Source organism: Pogona vitticeps, chromosome 5, assembly GCF_051106095.1.
Source record: "Pogona vitticeps strain Pit_001003342236 chromosome 5, PviZW2.1, whole genome shotgun sequence".
Taxonomy (NCBI): domain Eukaryota; kingdom Metazoa; phylum Chordata; class Lepidosauria; order Squamata; family Agamidae; genus Pogona; species Pogona vitticeps.
The window spans coordinates 192,611,976-192,636,429 of record NC_135787.1 but is presented as its reverse complement, the minus strand read 5'-3'; the positions used below and the strand labels follow the sequence as shown (position 1 = coordinate 192,636,429).

The following is a 24,454-nucleotide window of genomic DNA, read 5'->3' as shown; positions in this document are numbered from 1 at the left end:
CTTCAATTAGTTATGACAAGTTATGCAAACTTTATATAAACACAAATAGGATTCCCACTAATGAACAAATAAAATGCTGATTCCTGCTAAACACACAAGGTTTTCACCTGACTTCATGCTTTCTCCTCCTATCACAATAAAGTACTCTTGCTTCAATGAATTTCTGTGGATATTCTGCAGAGGCAACATTTATCCCACATCCATTTTCGGTTTCCTGGTCACAGACCTACAGTTATATATCCCTACCCACAGCATTTCATATTTCATGCATGGGGAAAGAAAAAAGGAAGAGGAATTTTGCCAAGAAAGATTGAATTAGAATTTTAACATGCAATCAGAAAAGCTAAGAAGGTTTAGGGCTGCCTGAGCAACTTTCACTCTGTGACAACAACCAAATGTTTCTTCTACCTCTTACAAGCCTGGTATGACCGTTTTTTTAATGACACTGCATTGTCAAATGAATAACTATCAAAGGAGACATTTCAAGAGCATGTTTCTTTTCCTTTGAAGAAAGTCAAGAAGTAGAAGAATGTTAAAATGGTGAAGGAGCAACATATGATAAACACTCAAGATGGAAGTCTTCACTTATTTCATTCTTGCCTCTGGAAAAAAAAAATTCAAAGTTTCTCTTTCAACTGGGTGATATTACAGTTTTTTGTATTTTTATTTATTTATGTATTTATTTATTCATTTCGGACTCTTTTTCATGAAAGAAAAATCATGAAGGTAGGAGTTTTGCACAAAACTGCATTTCACTACAAAAAATTGCATTTTGCACAAAATGAGTTTATTTTTGTACAAAATACAAGGTTCCTTTCCTACTGCTACTGATGAAAAAAATTTTATGCAAGAGTAAACAATCTCACAGCAATTAAAAATGTTTCAAGTTGGTGTCTCTTGATATGTCAAAGCATCTTTTTTTTGCCATGGATAATAAAAGTTCCCAGGAGCAAAAGGAGCATGTGTGTGTAGCAGGAGAAGAAAAAGCAGTAGGCATCTGTGGTAAATCTCCATACATGTTCTTAAATCTTGGTTATTAGAAGACAGAGCGCACATATTTTCTAAATGTTTAAGTTCTTTAATATCAAAATCTGACCACAATTGCTGCATGGTCCAGAAATATGGGGCAAGTGTATTTACTTTGATATGGAAATGATACAGAAACATATGCCAACATTCCACGATATATGCTTTGTTATTTCTTGAAAAAAGAAGGAAGCTTACTTTGTGTCCAAGTGATAGCTTGTATGTACATTTTGCACTACCAGATTACATTTCAGGTTATGAGGAGCTACTACATTGTACATATTGGATAAATTTTTACTCTGTATACAAAAAAGGGCATGTTTGTGAAGAATATTGTTTATTTGGTTTCTATGAGTCTTATGCCCATACATTGAGTTGTGAAGTTACTACAGTGGTAATCCGTTCCAGAAGATTGACATAACTCAAAATGGTTGTAAATTGAAGCATCATTTCCCACAGGAATGCACTGAAATGCAATTAATCCGTTATGATCGAAGAAAAAATCACACACACACCCAAAAAATCAATCACTGCAAGACTCATTGGAAATGCAATTAATCCCTTCTGGCCAAAAAGGGGAGGGGGGGAGGAAAGCAATCAAGTGTGCAGGACCCATTGGAAATGCACAGAAAACAAGTGGAGCAGATAGGAAATGCACAGAGAACAAAGGAAAAAAGCAAGGGAAGCATCCAGGACTCACTGGAAATGGAGGAAAAACCCCAAAAAGTAACCAAACTCCCCAAGACCCATCGGAAATGGGGGGTAAGCCAAAAAAACAAACCCCCAAGACCCATCGGAAATGGGGGGAAAACCCAAAAAGCAACCAAACCCCCCAAGACCCATCACATCACAGAAATATAACCCCCCAACTCAAATCCACGCTGCAAAAATACTCAGAACAGTTTTTAAAAAGCAGAAAACAGCACCTTACCTTACCTAACAGGCAGCCTGAAGCCTCCCTGCAAACACACACACACTCACTCAGAAGCAGAATCATTTCTAAACCGACGACACACTCTCTAAATGCTGGGGCGAAAGAGCTACAAAGAAGCAACCCCTTCACATACCAACACTTAGCAAATTTGAATTCCCCGTCTTTTTCCCCTGCCTTTTTCTGTTCATAAGTAGAAGCTCCAGTCACAAGTAGAAGCAAAATTTTGCGGTCAGAGCTGGTCATACTCGAAATGGTCATAAATAGGGGTGTTCATAAGTCGAGGCACCACTGCAGAGGCCAATTTAATAATAATTCACAATGTATCAGCCAGCACCCCTTTGCTTGACCCAGCCTCTGCAACAGGAATAATGCCATCGTCAGCAGAAGATTGCCACTGATTAAGCACCCAAAATCAAAAAAGGAACTCTTAATAGCGTGATCTGATGATGCTAATAACATAATTCCTGTAATTCAGAATGAGTATGCAGTAGGTTACTGGCTCTCCACTGAGTAGAGTATTTCTTTGTTTTCAAGAGTGAAATCAGCTCAATTATTTATTTATTTTTCTAGTTTAGAATCTATATGTATTTGCCCAACTTTTATGTTTTGCCAAAATGAAAGGCCTCTCACAAATTTAAGATTTCAGCAGATGCCTTCAGCAAACTCAGTGGTCCACTTTAAAAAAAATCTTTGTGCTCAGAGACACGGTATGTGGTACTGATTTCACTAAGCAAGGGGTGGGCAATTTCCACACTTCCTTGTGCAAATGTTGTGTTCTGGAGACACTCTAGGCTAGGGTCCTACAAAAATTGCCTAAAAGGCAAATAAATGCAAAAAGAAAAAGAAAAGAAAAGAAAACAACCAAAAAATAAACCCAACTCCAAGGGAGAACCTAGAAGCCTACTTTCAGTTGTGAAAAATAGATTTGTGCGTGTAAGTATGATAAACAGTACAGATGAGGTTAGTCCATGCATATAAATGGCATCTATGAGTTTAGAGGAGGTAGCCATATTAGTTTCTGTTAGTATATTGACCAATAATAAAAGATAAATTGAAATTATTAAATTGTATTTATTTTTATTCCCTTTTTTAAAAAAATTTTTTTCTTATGTCTGAGGAAGTGGACTTGTCTACAAAAGCTCACATTAAAATACAGTAGCTGGTATTTACGTTAGTCACATTGTTTTCATCTTCTTTAAATTTTATTTTGTTTTTGGCCCGGGGGAGGGAATGATTGAAACCGCAGAAATGGGACATTCTCCAGCGAAGCTGCAAATGGGTTCTAGTCCAAACTCTGCCACAAGTTCATAGCTCATAGCTCCAGGACATTCTATCACAGATTCACTATCTGCCCCTTGAGGGTGCCATTTTCTCTTAGACTGGCAGAAATGTAAACTAAAAGTGTCCCCATGGTTTGGCTTGCTGTTTCTCAGATCATTAACAAGGTCATTTAAAGTCCAATTCTATGCATATTTCCTCAGACGCAAGCTTTCCCAAGTTCACTGGTACTTTCTACAAAGGAACCTTAGGAACCTCAAGAGGAGAAGGGGACGACCAAGGATGAGATGGCTGGACAGTGTCTGCGAAGCAACCAACATGAACCTGACACAACTCCGGGAGGCAGTAGAAGACAGGAGGGCCTGGCGTGCTCTGGTCCATGGGGTCACGAAGAGTCGGACACGACTCAACGACTAAACACACACACACACCTTAGAAAAACAGGCATGGGGGCTGCTGTGTTAGCCTGCTGCAGCAGAAACCAACAACAACAAAAACTGACTGGCACATCAAAGACTGCCAGGTTTTATTTGGCATCAGATTTTGCCAACTGCAGCCTATTTTACTGGATGAACCACATGGTATGGGCTCCAAACCACACTTAATCCAAATAACCCGCTGGGGGGCCTGCATCTTTGTAGTTCTTTTATTAAAACATGTTGGCTGTATGTTGATTTGTGTTTTTCTGAAAGCAAATGGTACAAATAATAATAAGCAGCACTAGGATTAGATTGGGTAGCAGTTTCGGCTGTAGCGGTAAAGTGGGACAGACAGATTCTGTATTCAAGACCCCCAGCCACTTATTTTGGCCTATCTTTCTCAAAAAAGAGAAGGCATAAACAGTTCCTAATCCATTTTAGTTCTTCTTGTCCACCGAGAGCTGCTTCTCCACAATTACCATCTCTGAAACCTAGGTTTAGAAGTAATGATTATTTTCCTAATGGCGTGCCCCAGTATGTGTCTCTCCACCACTTTCAGAGTACAGAAATCGTATTTGAATTTTATAATTGAAAAGTTATTTTTAAGGATAAATCCCAAGTGAAATTATTTACAGCTCCTGGCAGTGCTTAACCTCAAAATGTGGATCTTATATTCTGAAATCTCATTGAAGCAATTACACAAATTTGAGGAAAGAATAATAAGCTAGAAGATACCCAGGATAAAAGGAATAAGATTATTTAGTGATTTAACCAAAATACACAACACATTTTCTCATTATTTCTGCAATTTCATTAAGCACACCTAAAGGAGAAATTAGGGGGAGTGTAGGCATTTAAAAACAAAACCTGAGGAGGTTACAGATTAAAATGTCTGACAGATAATATATACGCCTTGGAGAATCAACGGTATGCCAGAAAGAATATCAGTTTGTACCAGTTAATAGAGATGGACTGTGGGAACTACATAGTATCTCAATAGCAGGTACTGCCAAGTGACTGGAAACCCCTGCAATCCTTTCCTCAGTGGAATTCAAGGTACAACACCAATTCTCAGAGAAGAGCATGCGCTGTCAACCGCTATCACACTGGCAGAACAGAAAGCCCTCAGGTTCTTATATCGGACTCAAGGGGCCATCTGCTTCACCACTAGAGCTATGAAGAACAGGTTGCTTTCCTGTAACTGTGGCTCTTCAAATGCATTCCTCTGAGAACTCACACTAGTGGGCTAACTACGCATATGCAGTCCATCTCCCAGAGCTGAGCTGAAGGATTCTGGCAGGATCGCCACCGTTTTCTAAGGTGTGAACCATCTACTCCATCCTGTTCCCCTCAGTTTCAGTCCATCACAAAGACAGGGACAGCTGAGAAGAGAGGCAGGTGAGGTGTGTGAGATGACCACTCAAAGGATCGACTCCATGGCCTTATAGGCCCTTTTCAGCTCAATTATTACGGATTAATCGTCGCTATGCAAAAACATTGCTAAACGGATCGAAAAACCCTATAGGAACGCATTAAACTTAGTTTAATGCGTTCCTATGGGGCCCAAACTCACCTTTCAGCGAAGTTCCTCCATAGCGCCGCCATTTTCGCCCCCTCGGTAAGCGAGGGCAGGGCACGAAAACACTTGCGGTGGCCATTTTGGGCACTCGGTGGCCATTCTGGAACCGCCGATCAGCTGTTGTAAAAACATCGCAATGCGAAGATCAGTAAGCGAAACGCTTACCGATCATCGCAATGCAAGTTTTTGCCTATCTAAACATCGCAATGCGATCGCTTTTGCGATCGCAAAAGCAACATCGCTATGCGGATTCGTCGTTAAATGGTGCACTCGTTAAGCAAGGCACCACTGTGCAATTACAGGTAAGCAACTCCTCCTTTGTGGTCTCTGTGAACACACACCAAAGGGTGAGTAACGAGCTTACCTTAAGTAGGCAGTTAGATGTCATTGTAGGATGGATGACAACACATCCTAGCCACAGTGAGTATCTGGATGAACCCTCATATCCAGGTGGAAGAGTCTCACAAGAAGCCAGGACAGGCCCATGTTGCTGCTCTGCATATATCCGATAGGGGAACACCTCTGAAGAAGGCTACTAAGGCAGCTGTGGCTCCGACAGTGACCCCATACTAATTTGGGAAGCGGAATGTGAGCTAGTTGGGAGCCAAGCTTCAGAACATCAATAACTCATTTGGCAAACTTTTGGGGTGAAACCAAAGCACCCCTCTTCTTTGAGGCATAGCAAACAAACATCTACTGCGACTGGCAGAAAGTGTCCATTCTCTGTACACAAAAAGTGAAGCTCTGCAAATATCAAGAGTGTGGAAAGAATGTTCCAGAGGGGCAGAAGGGATCAGATAAAGAATAGAAAGTGAAATGCTTTGAGCCATGTGAAAATCAGAGAGTACTTTTGGAAAGAAAATAATATCCGACTGGAAGACCACTTTGTCTTTATGAAAACCAGGTAAGGCAGGTCAGCCCAGAAGGGACAAAGTTTTGCTCACTCATCCAGATGAAGTCAGACTGACCAGTAAGGTGACTTTCATTGAGAGGAGTCAAAGATTTGTGGTGGGCATAGGCTTGAAGGGTGCCTTAGTGCACTGGTGAAGGGGGGTCAGGTGGAAAAAGGTTGTTTAGACTCTTAAGGAACTTGAATACACGAGGGTGGGTGAATCATGATTGTCTGTCTTGCTAAAGAGCATACATTGAGATGGCAATTAAGTAAACTTGGGAGGATGACATCCCGAGTCCCTTAATTTTCAGAGAGAGGAGGAACTGAAGGATGCCATGCATGGACACAGGGCATGGTTGATCTGCCAAAGTGGCTAAGATGCCACTAAAATATATTCCACTTATTAGGCACAAGACCTTCTTGTAGAGGGCTTCCTACAGGCTAGGAGTACTTCTCAGATGCCCAGCAGGTATGCATTGCTGGGCAGATTCCCCCACCCATCAGACAAAGAAGAGGAGGTTGGGGTGAATAATGCTGACCCAGTGAATGGACATCAGGTCTGGCCGCAGGCGAAGAATCTGACATTCCTGCACCAACAGCAGCAGAAGAGTGAACCAGGGCTGTTAGAGTCACCATGTTCATGTTGTCACGATGAATCTTGGCTATGACTTGGCCGATTAGAGGAAATGGTAGATATGCATATAGGAGAAGAGTGTTTTAGTTGTGAAGCAATACATTGCCTGAGAAATTGAGGTAACTCGTGTTCCTGAAGCAAAATTGGTGGCAGTGAGTATTGGCAGTCATGGCAAAAAGGTCCATCTTGGATTTTCTCCATTTAGCAAAGAGTCATTGTGCTATGAGCAGCCGGAGCCGCCACTTGTGCATCATGGTTTGACGCTCTGCTGAGTGAGTGTTCTCCAATCCCTGAACATACACAGCAAGAGGGTGAATCCTTATTGGAAATCACCATTCCCAAAACTGCAGAGAGATGTCCAAAAGGTGAGACAATTTTCTCCCTCTCTGTTTGTTGAGGTCATAGACAACTGTGACACTGTCTTAGTGAGGTGGATGATGTGCCCTCTGAGAAGTATTTCAAAGGATTGGAATGCATACATTCCAGGGCATTTATGTATAGTTCCTTCTGGACTGGGTCCATGTGCCACGGATGCAAAAGGATCGCTCCCCAGCCCTGCTCCCCAGCCCTAATTGGAGGAATCTGTGATGACTACAATTGATAGACAAGGGAGCATGAATAGGGAGTCCTTTGCAGATATGGAACCTTACAGCCCACCATTTTGCTGTGTGCCTCCCATGTCCTTGCAGGTAAAGATGTGCCACTTGACTCTCATGAACATGACTGAATATGTGGAGGAACCTTATTTGTAGAGGTCTCATGCAAAGGTGGGTGAAGGGATTTACCACCATGTTAGACACAAAGAATCCAAGGAGGATTGAACAGATCTTGGTGATCTGATGACAATTAGCTTGTGGCCATGTGTTATGATGATGAGAGGCATAGTCCATGCAGTAGACTCAAAGCTCTTATGAGACCTTCTTGAAGGGCTCCAGTGGATGAACCCCAGTCAGCACAGCTAGTGGTGAAGGCTTCCGGGAGTTGCAGTCCAGAAACACCTAGGTTACCCAAGGTTGGGAACCACAAAACACAGCATCCACACCAGAATCAAAGAACATGAGAGACACTGCAGACTAAAATAACCAGAAAAATTGGCAGTAGCTGAACATGCCCTAAAACAAGTTCGACATGAAATTCTATTTCAAAACACAGTAGTACTGGACAACACCAGCAATCATTATGTTAGACTGCACAGGGAAGCCAATGAAACCCACAAACACCAGCAGAGCTTCAACAAAAAAGAAGAAAGTTTAAAACTCAACAAAACCTGGCTCCCAGCACTGAAAAATACAGCCTGCAAAAGGTCAACGAACTCTACCCAGCCACAAGGACCGGTGATCACTGCACACACAAGACCAGCTGACGACACCCATCAATCACAATGAGAGATAATCTCTCCCTCTTATCACAACAATTACACCCACAACAAAAAACACAGTGATCACCACAATCACCCATCTCCTGAAAAGGACAAAAGCTGATCCCACAGCTATAAATACTCAACTATCCAAACAAACTGCATCAGAAACAGAGTTCTGACTCCTGTCCTCTGAAGATGCTAGCCACAGAGACTAGCGAAACGTTAGGAACAAAAACCTTAAGAACATGGCCAAAGAGCCCGAAAAACCCACAACAACCAACAAGTACATTCACCAATTAATAAAGAAAAAAGCTGACATGCTCTCACCCAAGAAGTAGCATTTGCTAAATGCCAACTACCTTGTTTCTGAATACAAAAGCTGCAGCAGCCAAACACAGGCAAAACAAATAAAAGGTTAGGAGGAGGAGAAATCAATGGGAGTTCAGAAATGTGTACTCCCAAGAAGACAATATTCTCCAAACTGTCCATCAGTGGAATGAAATTCTCCATCCCAGATACTATATCTTAAAGACACAAAGCCAAATCAAGTTGCAACTCCAGCGTTCTACACATCCAGACGTTTCTGGACAGGAGTGACCTTTAGGCTTTTAAGCCCTATTAGGTAGCTGTCATCCATTGTTTTAAAACTATCCCATATACAATTTCAGCCTGTCATAAGCCTGCATCGAAAATATAAAGAAGTACTGAGACTGTGACAGAGAAAGAAAAAAACAAATGACCAGTGGGAGACAGACCAATGCTTCTGCTTGTGAGAAGAGAAAGTCTGCAGGCCTTAGGAAATGAATTGCAAACAAAGATGTCATTATCTGATTTGCACTTGATAGCATGACTCTATAGCTCAGCTCATGATTTCCCCATAAATTTAGGCTGCAAATCTCATAGATTAAAGTAGCAGGATGAGATGCAAGATCCGGCCAAGCTAGCCCTGGTCCCCAGGTGTGTCTCTGCACATCTTAATCATCACCTCACATATGGAACAAGCCATGTAATCCAGACCTTGTCTGCCAAAAGGAGGGGAGAGTGGGAGCATAGTAGGTGTACCATGCCAGTTCTCACATCAGAACTGGTTGTGCAGATGACTCAAGCTCGGGAGAAAAAGCCACAGATTGCAGAAGACAAACATCGCCCAGCATTACTGTTAATTTTGTTTTCAGGGAGAGAAATCCTCTTCTCATCACAAATGTTAAGGTTGTCAACCTTAATTCCCTTGTGCAAAAGCCTCTAGATTGTTTGTCCATCTTTTAATCTGAATGCTTGGACTCCAAAATAACTCTCAGATTGGACAAAGGATCCAACTAATCCAGTTCCATATTCCCCAAATAAACCTCTTGAGAATTTTATGAGTACAACAAGAAAGTAGCTATTCTCCCATTGTTTTTCCCCAAGAAAGAAAGAAAGAGAGAAAGAGAGAAAGAGAGAAAGAAAGAGAGAAAGAAAGAGAGAAAGAAAGAGAGAAAGAAAGAGAGAAAGAAAGAAAGAAAGAAAGAAAGAAAGAAAGAAAGAAAGAAAGAAAGAAAGAAAGAAAGAAAGAAAGAAAGAAAGACAGGGAGGGAGGGAGGGAGGGAGCAAACATGGAAGCAAGCAAGCAAGCAAGGCCTACTAACACCTTTAAGACTTAACAGTATAAATTTTGGAGACTATAGCCTCACTATCTCAGATGACAGTCGTCAATGGTCAACTAAAGCTTAATTTGTGTTAACTCTTTAAGAGGCAGGTCACTTGACCCTTTGTTGCTTTAGCTGCAACAGACTACCATGGTTTCCCAATTGGAAACCCAGCGATTGTGACTGGGACTCCATAAATCGGTCAAATTCTCTTCTGAAGTCATCTGAGAACATAAGAGCATTGCTGAGCTGAACAAAACATCCACCTGGGCTAGCACACGTGCCATGTGCACAAGTGTAGGCTTCTGCTCATGTTCTAGTGCGCAGGGGATTTGACTCCGTGCACTGAACAGGGGGTTGGTCTCAATAGCCTTTCAGGCCCATTCCAACTCCTAAAATAATTTTCTATGATTCTATGACAGGAGGTAACAGACATCTATCATGAGTCTTGATTAGTAGCCATTAAACACATTATCCTTCATGAAGTAATCTAATATATTCTTAAAGCCATACAAACTAAGACCATCACTACGCCCTGCAGTAACAAATAGTACAAAAGTATTGTGAACTGTGTGGAGAACTTCTGTAAAATTTACAGGAAGTGCCAACGAAAGAAACAAATGTGATCCGATTACTCTGTCTAGCTCTCCATTCTCCTCAGGGGGGGGGGGGGTCTTACCTTGTTTAGGGTGAGCTTTAGAGGAGAGGAAAAGAAACAGTGGGAGAAATGCCTGCTATTTCTTTCTGCTACCAATGTTTTCTGCACGTGGGGTATGTCTCCACTCTTCACTCAAACTCACGTATGTAAAAGTGCTAGATGGTTAAAAAGAGAAGGAAGGTTTTACAAGAAGCTTTAGAGTAGGGCAAAAATGGCTTTAAAAGCACATGTACTCGTTCTTCTCTGGAGCTTCCCACAAGTAAAAAAAAAAGGGTCTTCCTTTGTCTCAACTCCACTCTGCTTGCCAGAGGAATGGTGATGGCACTGACAGCAAAGATGGATAAAGACAAGCTAAAATTTATAGAGCCTCTGCTCATAAATCTGTACATAACACCATATTGCCATGTAGTCATGTTGTTTTAAAGAGTGATAGATTTGCAGCACAGTGAATCATTTCAGATGTCTTCTTTGCATTATCTGTTCCTGGAGCAAATTCTCTCGCATAACATGCCCAATCTTCACCTTAGTTTACACATCAAGAGCATTTTTCTGCCACAAGGCTGATCCAATGAGGCAATCAGTCCAGGCACAGCACCAGTAGCCAACCTGGAGCATAGGTGCCAGAGGTAGCAATAGACAATAGAAATATGTGGCACAATTCATCACAGCAGAGGTGACTCTTTACAGTGGAACAATCCATTCCATGCATGCCTATCAAAACCTGAACTGCTGACATGGTCACAAAGGCAGTTAAAGTAGCAAGGAAAATAGGTACTGTGCTGTATGTGGAACCTGGTGTACAAAACCCTTTCCACAAAGGGCTAGCCAACATAAAGTTACACGTTATGCAAGGCCTCCATTCAAATGCATTGCTGCTTTCCTTGTACAAATATTCTTTTCAATATGAGATATCAGAAGTATAGGAAGTATAGGAAATCGTATGAGATGATTCTGCTGCAGCAATGGGTTCCCAACCTTAGATAAGCCAGGTGTTCTTGCTGGCCAGGTTTCTGGGAGTTGCTGTCCAAGAACTCCTGGATTACCCGAGGTTGGGAATTACTGTTAGAGAAAAGAACCCATCATACTTTCTAACATGTCCTTCCCTCACCCCCAAATACCCTAATGTATTTGGCCCATTTTCAGGACACAACATCCAGTTTTCAGCAAACTCAGGACTCCATAATACAGTAGTTTTCATGGTGGAGCTTCGTGTGTGTGTTTAGTCGTTTAGTCGTGTCCGACTCTTCGTGACCCCATGGACCAGAGCACGCCAGGCCCTCCTGTCTTCTACTGCCTCCCGGAGTTGTGTCAGGTTCATGTTGGTTGCTTCGCAGACACTGTCCAACCATCTCATCCTCGGTCGTCCCCTTCTCCTCTTGCCATCACACTTTCCCAACATCAGGGTCTTTTCCAGGGAGTCTTTTCTTCTCATTAGATGGCCAAAGTACTGGAGCCTCAGCTTCAGGATCTGTCCTTCCAGTGAGCACTCAGGGTTGATTTCCTTTAGAACTGATAGGTTTGTTCTCCTTGCAGTCCAGGGGATTCTCAAGAGCCTCCTCCAGCACCACAATTCAAAGGCATCAATTCTTCGGCGGTCTGCTTTCTTTATGGTCCAGCTCTCACTTCCATACATCGCGACAGGAAAAACCATAGCTTTGACTATTCGGACTCTTGTTGGCAAGGTGATGTCTCTGCTTTTCAAGATGCTGTCCAGATTTGTCATCGCTTTCCTCCCAAGAAGAAGGCGCCTTTTAATTTCAGGGCTGCTGTCTCCATCTGCAGTGATCATGGAGCCCAGGAAGATAAAATTTGACACTGCCTCCATATCTTCCCCTTCTATTTCCCAGGAGGTGATGGGACCAGTGGCCATGATCTTAGTTTTTTTGATGTTGAGTTTCAGACCGTTTTTTGCACTCTCCTCTTTCACTCTCATTACAAGGTTCTTTAATTCCTCCTCACTTTCTGCCATCAGAGTGGTATCATCTGCATATCGGAGGTTGTTGATATTTCTTCCGGCAATCTTAATTCCGGCTTGGGTTTCTTCCAGTCCAGCCTTCCGCATGATGTATTCTGCATATAAGTTAAATAAGCTGGGGGACAATATACAGCCTTGCCGTACTCCTTTCCCAATTTTGAACCACTCAGTTGTTCCATGACCAGTTCTAACTGTTACTTCCTGTCCCACATATAAGTTTCTCAGGAGACAGATAAAGTGGTCAGGCACTCCCATTTCTTTAAGAACTTGCCATAGTTTGCTGTGGTCCACACAGTCAAAGGCTTTCGCATAGTCAATGAAGCAGAAGTAGATATTTTTCTGGAACTCTCTGGCTTTCTCCATAATCCAGCGCAAGTTAGCAATTTGGTCTCGAGTTCCTCTGCCTCTTCGGAATCCAGCTTGTACTTCTGGGAGTTCTCGGTCCACATACTGCTGAAGCCTACCTTGTAGGATTTTGAGCATAACCTTGCTAGCGTGCGAAATGAGTGCAATTGTACGGTAGTTGGAGCATTCTTTGGCACTGCCTTTCTTTGGGATTGGGATGTAGACTGATCTTTTCCAATCCTCTGGCCACTGTTGAGTTTTCCAAACTTGCTGGCATACTGAATGTAGCACCTTAACAGCATCATCTTTTAAGATTTTAAATAGTTCAACTGGAATGCCATCACCTCCACTGGCCTTGTTGTTAGCCAGGCTTTCTAAGGCCCACTTGACTTCGCTCTCCAGGATGTCTGGCTCAAGGTCAGCAACTACATTGTCTGCGTTGTCCGGGATATCCAAATCTTTCTGATATAATTCCTCTGTGTATTCTTGCCACCTCTTCTTGACGTCTTCTGCTTCTGTTAGGTCCCTCCCATTTTTGTCTTTTAACATGTTCATCTTTGCGCAAAATGTTCCTCTAATATGTCCAATTTTCCTGAACAGATCTCTGGTCTTTCCTTTTCTGTTATCTTCCTCTATTTCTTTGCATTGTTCATTTAAGAAGGCCCTCTTGTCTCTCCTTGCTATTCTTTGGAAGTCTGAATTCAAGTTTCTGTAACTTTCCCTATCTCCCTTGCATTTTGCTTCCCTTCTCCTCTCTGCTATTTCTAAGGCCTCGTTGGACAGCCACTTTGCTTTCTTGCATTTCCTTTTCTTTGGGATGGTTTTCGTTGCTGCCTCCTGGACAATGTTACGAGCCTCTATCCAAAGTTCTTCAGGCACTCTGTCCACCAAATCTAGTTCCTTAAATCTGTTCTTTACTTCCACTGTGTATTCATAAGGGATTTGGTTTAGATTATACCTGAGTGGCCCAGTGGTTTTTCCTAATCTCTTCAGTCTAAGCTTGAATTTTGCTATGAGAAGCTGATGATCAGAACCGCAGTCAGCTCCAGGTCTTGTTTTTGCTGACTGTATAGAGCTTCTCCATCTTTGGCTGCAGAGAATATAATCAATCTGATTTCGATATTGCCCATCTGGTGATTTCCATGTATAGAGTCGCCTCTTGTGTTGTTGGAAAAGAGTGTTTGTGATGACCAGCTTATTCTCTTGACAAAATTCTATTAGCCTTTGTCCTGCTTCGTTCTGAACTCCAAGGCCAAACTTCCCTGTTGTTCCTTTTATCTCTTGGCTCCCTACTTTAGCATTCCAGTCCCCTAGAATGAGAAGAACATCTTTCTTTGGTGTCAGTTCTAGAAGGTGTTGTAAATCTTCATAGAATTGTTCAATTTCAGTCTCCTCAGCAATGCTGGTTGGTGCATAAACTTGGATTATTGTGATGTTGAATGGTCTGCCTTGGATTCGTATTGACATCATTCTATCATTTTTGAGATTGTATCCCATTACAGCTTTTCCCACTCTTTTGTTGACTATGAGGGCTACTCCATTCCTTCTACGGGATTCTTGCCCACAATAGTAGATATGATAATCATCTGAGCTGAATTCGCCCATTCCTGTCCATTTTAGTTCACTGATGCCCAGGATGTCGATGTTTATTCTTGCCATCTCCTGTTTGACCACCTCCAGCTTCCCAACGTTCATAGATCTTACATTCCAGGTTCCTATGCAGTATTTTTCTTTGCAGCATTGGATTTTCCTTTCACTTCCAGGCACGTCCACAACTAAGCGTCCTTTCGGCTTTGGCCCAACCACTTCATTAGCTCTGGAGCTACTTGTACTTGTCCTCCACTCTTCCTCAGTAGCATGTTGGACGCCTTCCGACCTGAGGGGCCCATCTTCCAGCGTCATATCTTTTAGCCTTTTGTTTCTGATCATGGGGCGTTCTTGGCAAAGATACTGGAGTGGCTTGCCATTTCCTACTCCAGGTGGATTGCGTTTAGTCGGAACTCTCCACTATGTCCTGTCTGTCTTGGGTGTCCCTGCACGGCATAGCCCATAGCTTCTCTGAGTTACTCAAGCCCCTTCGCCACGACAAGGCAGCAATCCATGAAGGAGGGTGGAGCTTCACAGCAAATGAATTCTTCCAATATTATATAAAAAAAACTCCAGATAAAAAATCAAAGACAAGAACTACTTTTTCTAAGAAATTCACAACAGGCACAAAATTATGGTGTCTATTGTTCTCCATGTATTTTTTAAATCTTTTTTTACCAGGCTCTTGGTTTTAAAAAAAAACACTTTAATTTCCTTTGTGCCATTTACTTTTTTCAGTCAGCTTGGAGGATATAATTAATAGGGCATCTTTCATTTCCAGTCAATTTCACATTCAAAACCTTATCCTGCAATGCCTTGATCGCAAACACTACAGGAACAAGCTTCCAGGACCCACACAAACACCACTGCAATTGATTTCTTTTGTACTCTAAATGTCAGAACTCATGAGATCAGTTTTCATTCACAGTTCTGTTGTACTGTATAATGTTTCAACTTACACTTGCAACCTAAATTACAAATATGGATCACCTTAAATTAGGTCTCTAAAAATTGGCATTGAAAACATGAAACCCTTCTTCTGGAAAGAAGCGAAAAGAGAAAATAATTTATCTATGGACCCAGCTCACAACTCAATACATGACTGATGAAATACGAAGTATGAACTGCACATGGGAACACAGTGATTCATTACCCAAATCAAGGGTCATATCAACCAATGTGATACATGAGTCTTAGGAAACCCAGGTTTAAGTCCCAGCACAGCCATGATACTTACTGAGAAATATGCAGCTTTGGGAAAGGCAGTCTAAACTAGTGGGTCTAACCCAGTGGTACATGGACCACTGATGGAACACAGAAATAGTCTAGGTTGAACAGAGTCTGCGTAACATTACTAATAATTGGTTATTTTTGCTATGTGCCATCAAGCTGCTTTCAACTACAGTGGTACCTTGACGTAAGAACTTAATCCATATTGGGACTGTGTTCTTAAGTCGAAACGTTCTTAAGTCGAAGCACCATTTCCCATAGGAATGCATTGAAAACCATTTAATCAGTATCTGCTGTTTTATAAGAATCGGACACAACTTAACGACTAAACAACAACAACAAAAGATTATCTGTGCCACCTAGTAGGATGATATAGATCAGTGCCGGTCTGTGGGCTTGCCGGAACTGGGCCACGGATATGGATCTCCAACCCCTGCACGCAGACGGGGGGCCATGTCACGCTCACGGGAAATGTGTCACACTCGTGGGGGGGTGTCCCCGCCCCCTCCCCATGCATGGCGCTCGCTCCCCCCAGGCGATCCGCAGCCCCAGAAAGGTTGGGGACTGCTGATATAGATGACTAATTTATCCCAAACTGAGAAGAGTCATCCAGGAAAGTCTGATAATACTTACAAACTGACTGTTTACAAATCAATGTAGCTACAAGTGAGAGATATTGAATTGTTTTTTTCACCGTTTCCTACGCCAAAAGCAAAGTGTGCTGATTATATACCATCCAATAGTACTTAAAGCACTCTCTGAGCAGTTTACAATTTAATTATGCAGGCTACACATTGCTCCCCTCCCCTCTCCCTGAAGCTGGATACTCAATTTACCAACCTCAGAAGGATGGAAGGCTGAGTGAGCACAGTTTTGCTTGCAGTACTGAAGTTTAACCACTGCGCCACAAGGCTCCTCCTATTTTAGAAAGCTTTATGCATCTCATACAATATGCCACGGTCTATCCTGTACCGATTTTGACAGAGAGCAAAATGTGAGGATTACAATTTCTACTTCACATCTTCTTGCTATACTTAAGTAGTTAAAATCCAGGTTTTTATGTACTGTATTTTTCCGTGTGCAAGATGCCCCCATGTATAAAACACCCCCCTTTTTCTGACACTAAATTAAGAAATCTAAGCAGGGCTTAGCAAGTAGAGGGGGAAAAGCAGGGATCAAAGCGCTGCAGGATCGCTTTGATCTCTGCTTTTCCCCTTTCTTTCTAAGCCTGCTCAGCAAGTGGAGGGGGAAAGCAGGGATTAAAACGCTTTGATTATTCCTGCTTTCCCTCTCCAGTTTCTTGTGAAGAAACTGGAGGGAGGAGGCACTTTCTTGCAAAGAAAGTGGAGGGGGAAAGCAGGGATCAAAACATTTTGATCCTTCCCCCCTCTTTACTTCTGTGTATATGACATCCCTCAGTTTTTAATCTAAAGATTTTAGACAAAAGTATCATATTATACTGTACATGGAAAAATACAGTACATTTCATGCTTACAAGTTAATTATTTCCAGCACATACACTTTTACTTATACACCTCTCTGGCATGAGAGAGGGACCTTGCAAAGTGGTATCCCTCTGTGGTGCTTCGATTCTTTAAGCTCTCTGAAACTTGCTTTACTGTTAACTACAATGTCTACATTCACCTATTTCGGAAACAGATATCCCTGCCTATTACCAGCATTTTTTCACCTTTTCCTTCAATCCTTCAAGGAATTGTGATCTCCCATCTTAAGCATGCAGGACCTAAACAGATTTATTAATGATAGGATTACCTGGAGGTCATTAATTCATCGAATCACTTTAAATCAATAGCAAAGCAACAATGAGGCACTGAATCATACAGTACGAAGTACAGCTGTATATCCCACGGTAACTTTTAAAAATAATCCAGATTTCCCTTTCAATTAAAAAAACCCACAGCACTGTATTTAATGCCAGGGAATATAAACCACTGAGGTTATTTGTCGTGTTTAGTTGTTTAGTCGTGTCGGACTCTTCATGACCCCATGGACTAGAGCACGCCAGGCCCTCCTGTCTTCCAGTGTCTCATGGAGTTTGGTCAAATTCATGTTGGTCGCTTCCATGACACTGTCCAACCATCTCATCCTCTGTCCTCCCCTTCTCCTCCTGCCTTCACACTTTCCCAACATCAAGGTCTTTTCCAAGGAGTCTTCTCTTCTCATGAGATGGCCAAAGTATTGGAGCCTCAGCTGAGGTTGTTAAGGGGCCTCAAACTGTGCAGCCACCTTACCTGCAAACCAGTGTTTCCTCTAAGCAGTGCAGCTGCACAACCATGCAAAACCGGATCAGGGCCAGCCATTTACTTCCAGTCACAGCTGGAACCTCTCGCTTGCAGGGTGGGGCCCCTGCCCAGTGCTCCAGAAAATTAGAGCAAACACTGTTGTCAACCTTACCAAAGGTGAAACCTACTCTTTCAAAAAGGACACCAGAGTCCCCCTTTCTCCCATATTAAAAGGCTACAGAGTTGATCCATATCACCATACTTGAAATTCTAATCAATTTAACTGCATTTTTATCTAATTTTTAACTAGATGATTACTTTTTTTTTATGCAAAGGAATTGACCCTGAGATACAGTATACCACATTCATTAAAGTACATCAAGTTAACATTTCTGTTGTTTTTTTATTTTTTATTTTTTGAGGGAGAACTAGTCGGAGCTGAACTTCTCAAGTTCAAATAAAAAGTTACAGTACTTCAATCCATCTTTAGCCACAACAAAGAGATTCTATAGGCTGACAGATGCCTTTGTTCCAACAAAGGAAGTGCTCTCAAGTGCCATGCCATCCACCAACAATTTGCAAAGCAATGCCAATACAACAGGCAAACAGTGCAGATGGAATGTCTGCGTTCACCAAGAGTGGGCAGGTGTCACATTTCAGAACATCACTGAACAAATGTAGGAGGGGGGAAAATACTGGGATCACAAAGCAGCAATGTGGAAAAGGTCCAGTCAACCTACTCACAACACATAGGCAGGACACTTAAAACCAGTCAATAACAGCCTTCTGCAAATTAGCAAAAGAAAAATCAAGAGCAAAAAAATCAGAGAGGTCTCCATATTAATCCTCAACTGGGACGCTAACGGGAGACTCAATCCATCTCCATGTTGTGTACTTAAGGTTTAATCCTATTTTCAGGTCACATTTTTGACTTAGACTTAATGCTAGACTTTTGGGTGCAGGCTGCGGATACCCAGTGATGTACAAAATGCACACTGTCTGCTTTAATGCCATTTTTCTTAGTATCTGACATGCTACATCATTGGGATTTAAAGACAGATCTCTCTAAGGACAATTTATGGCCCTTACTAAGAAGCCACTAAAATTCTTACTACCTTTGAAATATCTAAGGTCCATCTGGTTTTGATTTAGAAGACCGATCTGCATAAACACAGATAGCCAACATAACTTTTTCAAGGGACATATACGAAGAGAACCAGCATGGGTGAGTGGAGCATTTCATAGTGTAGAATGTTAGTTTATTTATTTTTAGATATACAGTGGTGCCTCGCTAGACAATGATAATCCGTTCCACTGAAATCGCTGTTTAGCGAAATCATTGTCTAGCGAAAAGCATTTCCCTATTGGAATGCATTGAAACCTGTTTAATGCGTTCCAATGGGGAAGAATCGTCGTCTACCGAAGATCGGCCATAGGAAAACCACTTTGCGAACCGCCGATTGGCCGTTTAAATAGCTGTCTTGCGAAGCTTAGGTCCTGAGAACACCCGTTTTGCGAGCGCAGAGGGAGCTATCAAAGTCGTTGTCTAGCAAAAATCGGTTTGCGAAGCAGAAACCAAACACTGTCCAGCGAAATTCCCCCATAGGAATCATTGTTTTGCGAATTGCTATAGCGATCGCAAAAAGTCAATGTCTAGCGAAAAAACTGTCATGCGGGGGTAACTGTCTAGCGACGCACCAATGTAAAGCACAAACAAGGTCTAGCTACAGGGTCACTGTCAATGTCCAGTAGATTACTGCATTTGAGACCCGCTACTTCATCATGACATATAAAATTCTAGAATGATAAATTCATTAACAACACCACAACAGAAGATATGTCTGTTCATTGCCCATAACAGAAGTAAGTGATCTAGGAAACTGAAACTTAGATAACTCCCATGCATGTGACAATTTCTGCAATGAAATCCCAGAACCAAAGATGCATGAGGCCAAACATCTATCTAGTCCAACATCCTGTTCTCACAGTTATCAAAGGGATGCCCAGGAAAGTCCAAGAGCAGGGCAGGAAGGCACAGAAGCCTCCCACTGCTCCTCAAGAACTGGTATTCAGGGGCAGCCTTCTACATGCATATGTAACATGCTCAACTCCTCGATGTACCATGTAACTTCTATGGCTAACTGTCATTGGTAGCTTATGTCTTGTAAATTTGTCTAATCTACCAAAGCTGCCCATGCTGGCAGCCATTGCTACATCTTGTGGTAGTGAATTCCAAAGCTTGGCCATGCACCCTCTGAATGGCCAGGGGTTCCAGTGTAACAAACGAAGGAGAAAAACTTCTCATTATTGATTTTCTCCATATCATGTAACTATTTATCACTCGATCTAGTCATAGTAATTTATCTTTTTCTAAGCTATTAATGCCTCAGTCCTTAGCTTCAAACCCTATTTTTGACACAAGGCCACAACACTATAGCCGGTACAAAAAGCAAAGAGGAAGACAGAGAATAATATTCATAATACCTTTCCCTTATCAATCAATAACAATGGTTATCTGCTACAGATGAAAGATTAAGGAGAAAGAGCTATAATGCTGATAATATGCTTTAAAATAATCCTTTGCTTTCAGTGATGGCCAGCTTCCAAACAGTTTGCAGTTAACATTTATATAGCATAATTGCCTATGAGTACAATATATTGTATATACTGTACAGTATTATTATACTAAATAATTGGTTTTTATGTGGGTGGGTGTTCATATGTGGATTATTCGGGTGGTAAATAGTTCGGTACATAAAGATAGATACCCCAGAGTGGTGAGTGGATAATATGATAAACTAGGACTCAGAAGACCTGGGTTTGAATTCCTGCTCAGCCATGGAAACACACTGGGATGCTAATTTGAATGTTGGGAGAGTGAAGACAATAGAAAATATTTCTTTACCCATTGTGTTGTTAGTGGAACTCCTTGCCACAGGAAGTGGTGATGGCATCTGGCCTAGATGCCTTGAAAAGGGGATTGGACAGATTCCTGGAGGAAAATTTCATCACAGGTGACAAGCCATGATGGGGATGTATCATCTCCAGGCTTAGAAGGAAAGTACTTCAAAATGCCAGATGCAGGGGAGAGACATCAGGAGACAGGCATCGAGTTGTCTCCTGTGCTCCCAGAGGCATCTGGTGGGGCCCCTGTGAGAAACAGGAAGCTGAACTAGACAGGCCCCTGGCCTGATCCAGCAAGCCTATTCTTATATTCCTGTTAACTGGTAATACCACTCCTTAAAACACAATGAAAGCCCTATTAGAGTCTGTATAAGCGACAGCTCATGACAATAAAGAGAACTGCAGAAAGTAATGAGTGTGAATACATTAACATCCCCCCCCCATTCACACACTACATAAGAGATCAGAAAAGGTTATAGGAGTATACAATGCAGTAGAAGGGGAGCCTGAGTAGGCAACCACAACATTGTTTATGCATGCATCAGGTGCAAGATAAAGCACACAAAATTGTCACAAGATGGAGCCTGCCTTAGAATCCTAAAGAAGCAGGGATGCAGAAGGCAGAATGAGTGAAACTTTGTATCTCAAAGACATACTGTACTATGTTTACCTGAAAATAAGACAGAGTCTTATATTAATTTTTGCTCCAAAAAACGCATCAGGGCTTATTTTGGGGAGATGTTTTATTTTACAGTCATGTCATCTTCTTCTGGTTGCTGCACAATGCTGGAGGGCAGGCTTTCACTTAACTAGGGCTTATTTGGGGGGCAGGGCTTATATGATGAGCATCCCAAAAAATCAGACTACGGCTTATTTTCAAGTTAGGTCTTATTTTTGGGGAAACAGAGTATGGATGGGAGGAAAACAGAAATCACAGGATGACTTCACATACTAACAGGGGAACAGAAAAAAAGGAGTGACTGAATACCCCTGGCATAACTAACTGCAGACCTCTGTATAAAGGAAGCAAGAGATAAATGGCAGAGGGGGACTTCTAGTTGAAGGAAAGAGGATATGTGTGCACAAGAGGCCCTTCTGAACCCCACAAATATTTTCCACAAGGGACTGCAAGGGATCATGAGAGGAGAACCACATTTCCAGTCAGTCCCTGAGATGCAGAATTCACATAAAGTGCCCACATTTTTGTTACACAGAGAACAGGGGAAGTCTACTTTATAGTGAAAATCATTGGTCCATCTAGCACAGTAACATCTATGTTGGGGATTAGCAACTGGGGGGGGGAATCCTCCAGGTGTTTCTGTGCTGCACCTCCCATCAGTCCTAGCTAACACAGCCAGTGCTTAAGGATAATGGGAGTTGTATCTGGAAGCCCACACCCTTTTCTAACCTGCCGTATGCTGACTTTCACTGGCCACCCTAGGGTCTCGGATGAGGAGTCCTTTCCTAGAAATCTGTAGGCTTACAAACCATGATTAAACAATGCCTCCCCCCAGGCAGCAGCACATCTTGCCTTACTCCTCAAGAGTGAAGCCTTATATTCAGCTTCCAAAAAAATATATATATGCAAGCACAGAATTGCAGGCTGTTTAAATTAAAAAGGAGGAAAAATCTACTTATGTCTTGAGAACTGCCTGTTTTGATTTGGCATAGGTTTTCCCAGGCTAGTACCCACGTCTTCAAAACTTTAGGGCTTTTAAATTCTTAAATATGGACCTTTTTAAAAAATATATGGGCCTTATTCTCCGGAGCTTTCAGAAACAAGTTAAAGCTGGCTTTTTTCCCCAGGCTTTTAGAAGCCTCACCCCTTAATAATAATAATAATAACCATTTAGCAACTTTACCTTGGTCTGTGGTGCACCACCCTGAACCTTGAAATACTTACTAGACTGGAGGTTTATGAGGGTTGTTTTGTTTTTTCTATTATAGGTGAAAACAAAATAAAAATAAAAAGCAAACACGTGGTGGCACCTTGCAGTTGCAATTTAAATTGTTTTTTAATATGAGCTTTCTTGGCAAGTCCACTTTATCAGACACCCAATGAAGTAAACTTGCCCATGAAAGCTCACATTAAAAAATATAAACGTTACAAAAATTACTTTAAAAATATAAAAGTTAAAAAATTGAATTTCGTCTTTAAGGTGCCACCACATTTTTTTTAATTTTTATTTTGTTTTCAACTATAATGCTCGCACAGAGTAACATGGCTACCCCTTCTACAACTGCAACTTGTTTTTCTATACAGTATTTATTATCTTAATTTAGCTTGTATAATTACGTTATTTTCCTGTAAGCCGTCCAGAGTAGCAGCTTGTCTACAAGAAAGCTCACATCCAACAAAGTGGACTTGGCCATGAAAGCTCACATTAAAAAAAATACATAAAACTGTGTTTTTAAAAGTTAAAACATTACTTTAAAAATATAAAAGTTTTTAAAAGTACAAAAAGTAAGTCTTTAAGGTGCCATCACGTTTTTGTCTCACATTTTTGAATTGTTATCTTGTTTTCACCTATCATGCTCACACTGACTAATACGGCTACCCGTTCTACGACTCCAACTTTGTTTTTCAGATGTTTATTATCTCAATATAGGCTTAGGTTATTTCATTAGAAGTTGCCTAAGAGTGGCTTGTCTACCAGACGGAAGGGGTTTAAGTTTAAATAAATAATACTTGTTCGCCTTTGATAGCTCAATGGTTTAGGTACCTGGCAGGGGAGCCTGAGGTAATATATTTCCTTTTTAATAATTATTTTATATAACTATATATTTATAATATAATTTACTTTTATATATGTGGAAATGTTTTACCTCAGGACTATTATTATTGTTGTTGTTGTTGTTGTTTAGATTTAGATTAGGCATCCTTCAGTCTCCAGAGACTAGGGCAACGTGCTGTGAACGGAGGATTTGGAACAGCGTCTAGTGTGGCTGAAGAGGCCAATTCGTGAGTGACCATCCCTTCCATCATCATCATCATCATTATGGAAAAGGGCTGGGTGACTCTCCAACCCCACCCAAACCTTCGGGGGTCCCCTGGAGCCCAGGCCGGGCGGGGTGGGGGGGGGGAACCTCCCCAAAAGGAGCCAAAAGGCGGGAAGGGCGCGATCCTGGCTCCTGACAGCCACCTCCAGAGGCGCGACAAGGAAGGGACGGGAAAGCCTGGAGGGCCTTCTCCCCTCATAGGGAAGGCTGGGAGGGCTCCCTCCGGCCCGGGAGAGGGCTGCCGGCCTCCGGCTTCCAGCCCCGGGAGAGGAGCGCCGGCCCGCCCGCCCGAGTACCTGATGACGGAGATGAGGAGGCCGGAGGGGTCCTTGCTTTTACTCATGACGCTCCTGTATCGGCCGGTCGCCTCAGACGCCGCCATCTTGGGCACAACCCCGCCTCCTCCTCAGGGTCGGCCACGCCCCGCTCCCGGCCGCCGGACCAATGCGAGGGCGGGCTCCTCCGCGAGCACCCTATGGCGGCCCTAGAGGGGCGGGAGAACGCCGCCCGCCCGCCCTGCCTCCTGGCGCTGTGCACGCCGGGAGTCGTAGTTTGCCGCTCCTCCGCAGGTGAGCGGAGAAAGTATAGAAAGACCGGGATGGAGAAGGTGCGCCAGGGAAGTCCTCCCCGCCCCCCCCCCGCAAAGCGGGTGTGGATTTGGCGCTGGACCACCGAGGCCTTTCCCGGTTTCTGAGGCGGTCAATCAAATACGAGCTGGCGGAGGACCTCCTTTCCCGCCCAGATTTGCATTTGTGGAGATTACCC

The 24,454-nt window shown here is 42.4% G+C and overlaps 1 protein-coding gene across 2 annotated transcripts in view; it reads right to left on the bottom strand.

The window, feature by feature from the left end:
* Nucleotides 1-24,121, bottom strand: part of EXOC4 (exocyst complex component 4) — a 432,390-nt gene extending 408,269 nt beyond the window's left edge. For both annotated transcript variants that reach the window (XM_073002480.2, XM_073002481.2), the window contains exon 1: nt 23,986-24,121. In XM_073002480.2, the coding sequence (XP_072858581.1) occupies nt 23,986-24,071 (86 nt within the window). In that variant the 5' untranslated portion in view covers nt 24,072-24,121. The remainder of the gene's footprint in view (nt 1-23,985) is intronic.
* Between the last annotated feature and the right edge of the window lie 333 nt (nt 24,122-24,454).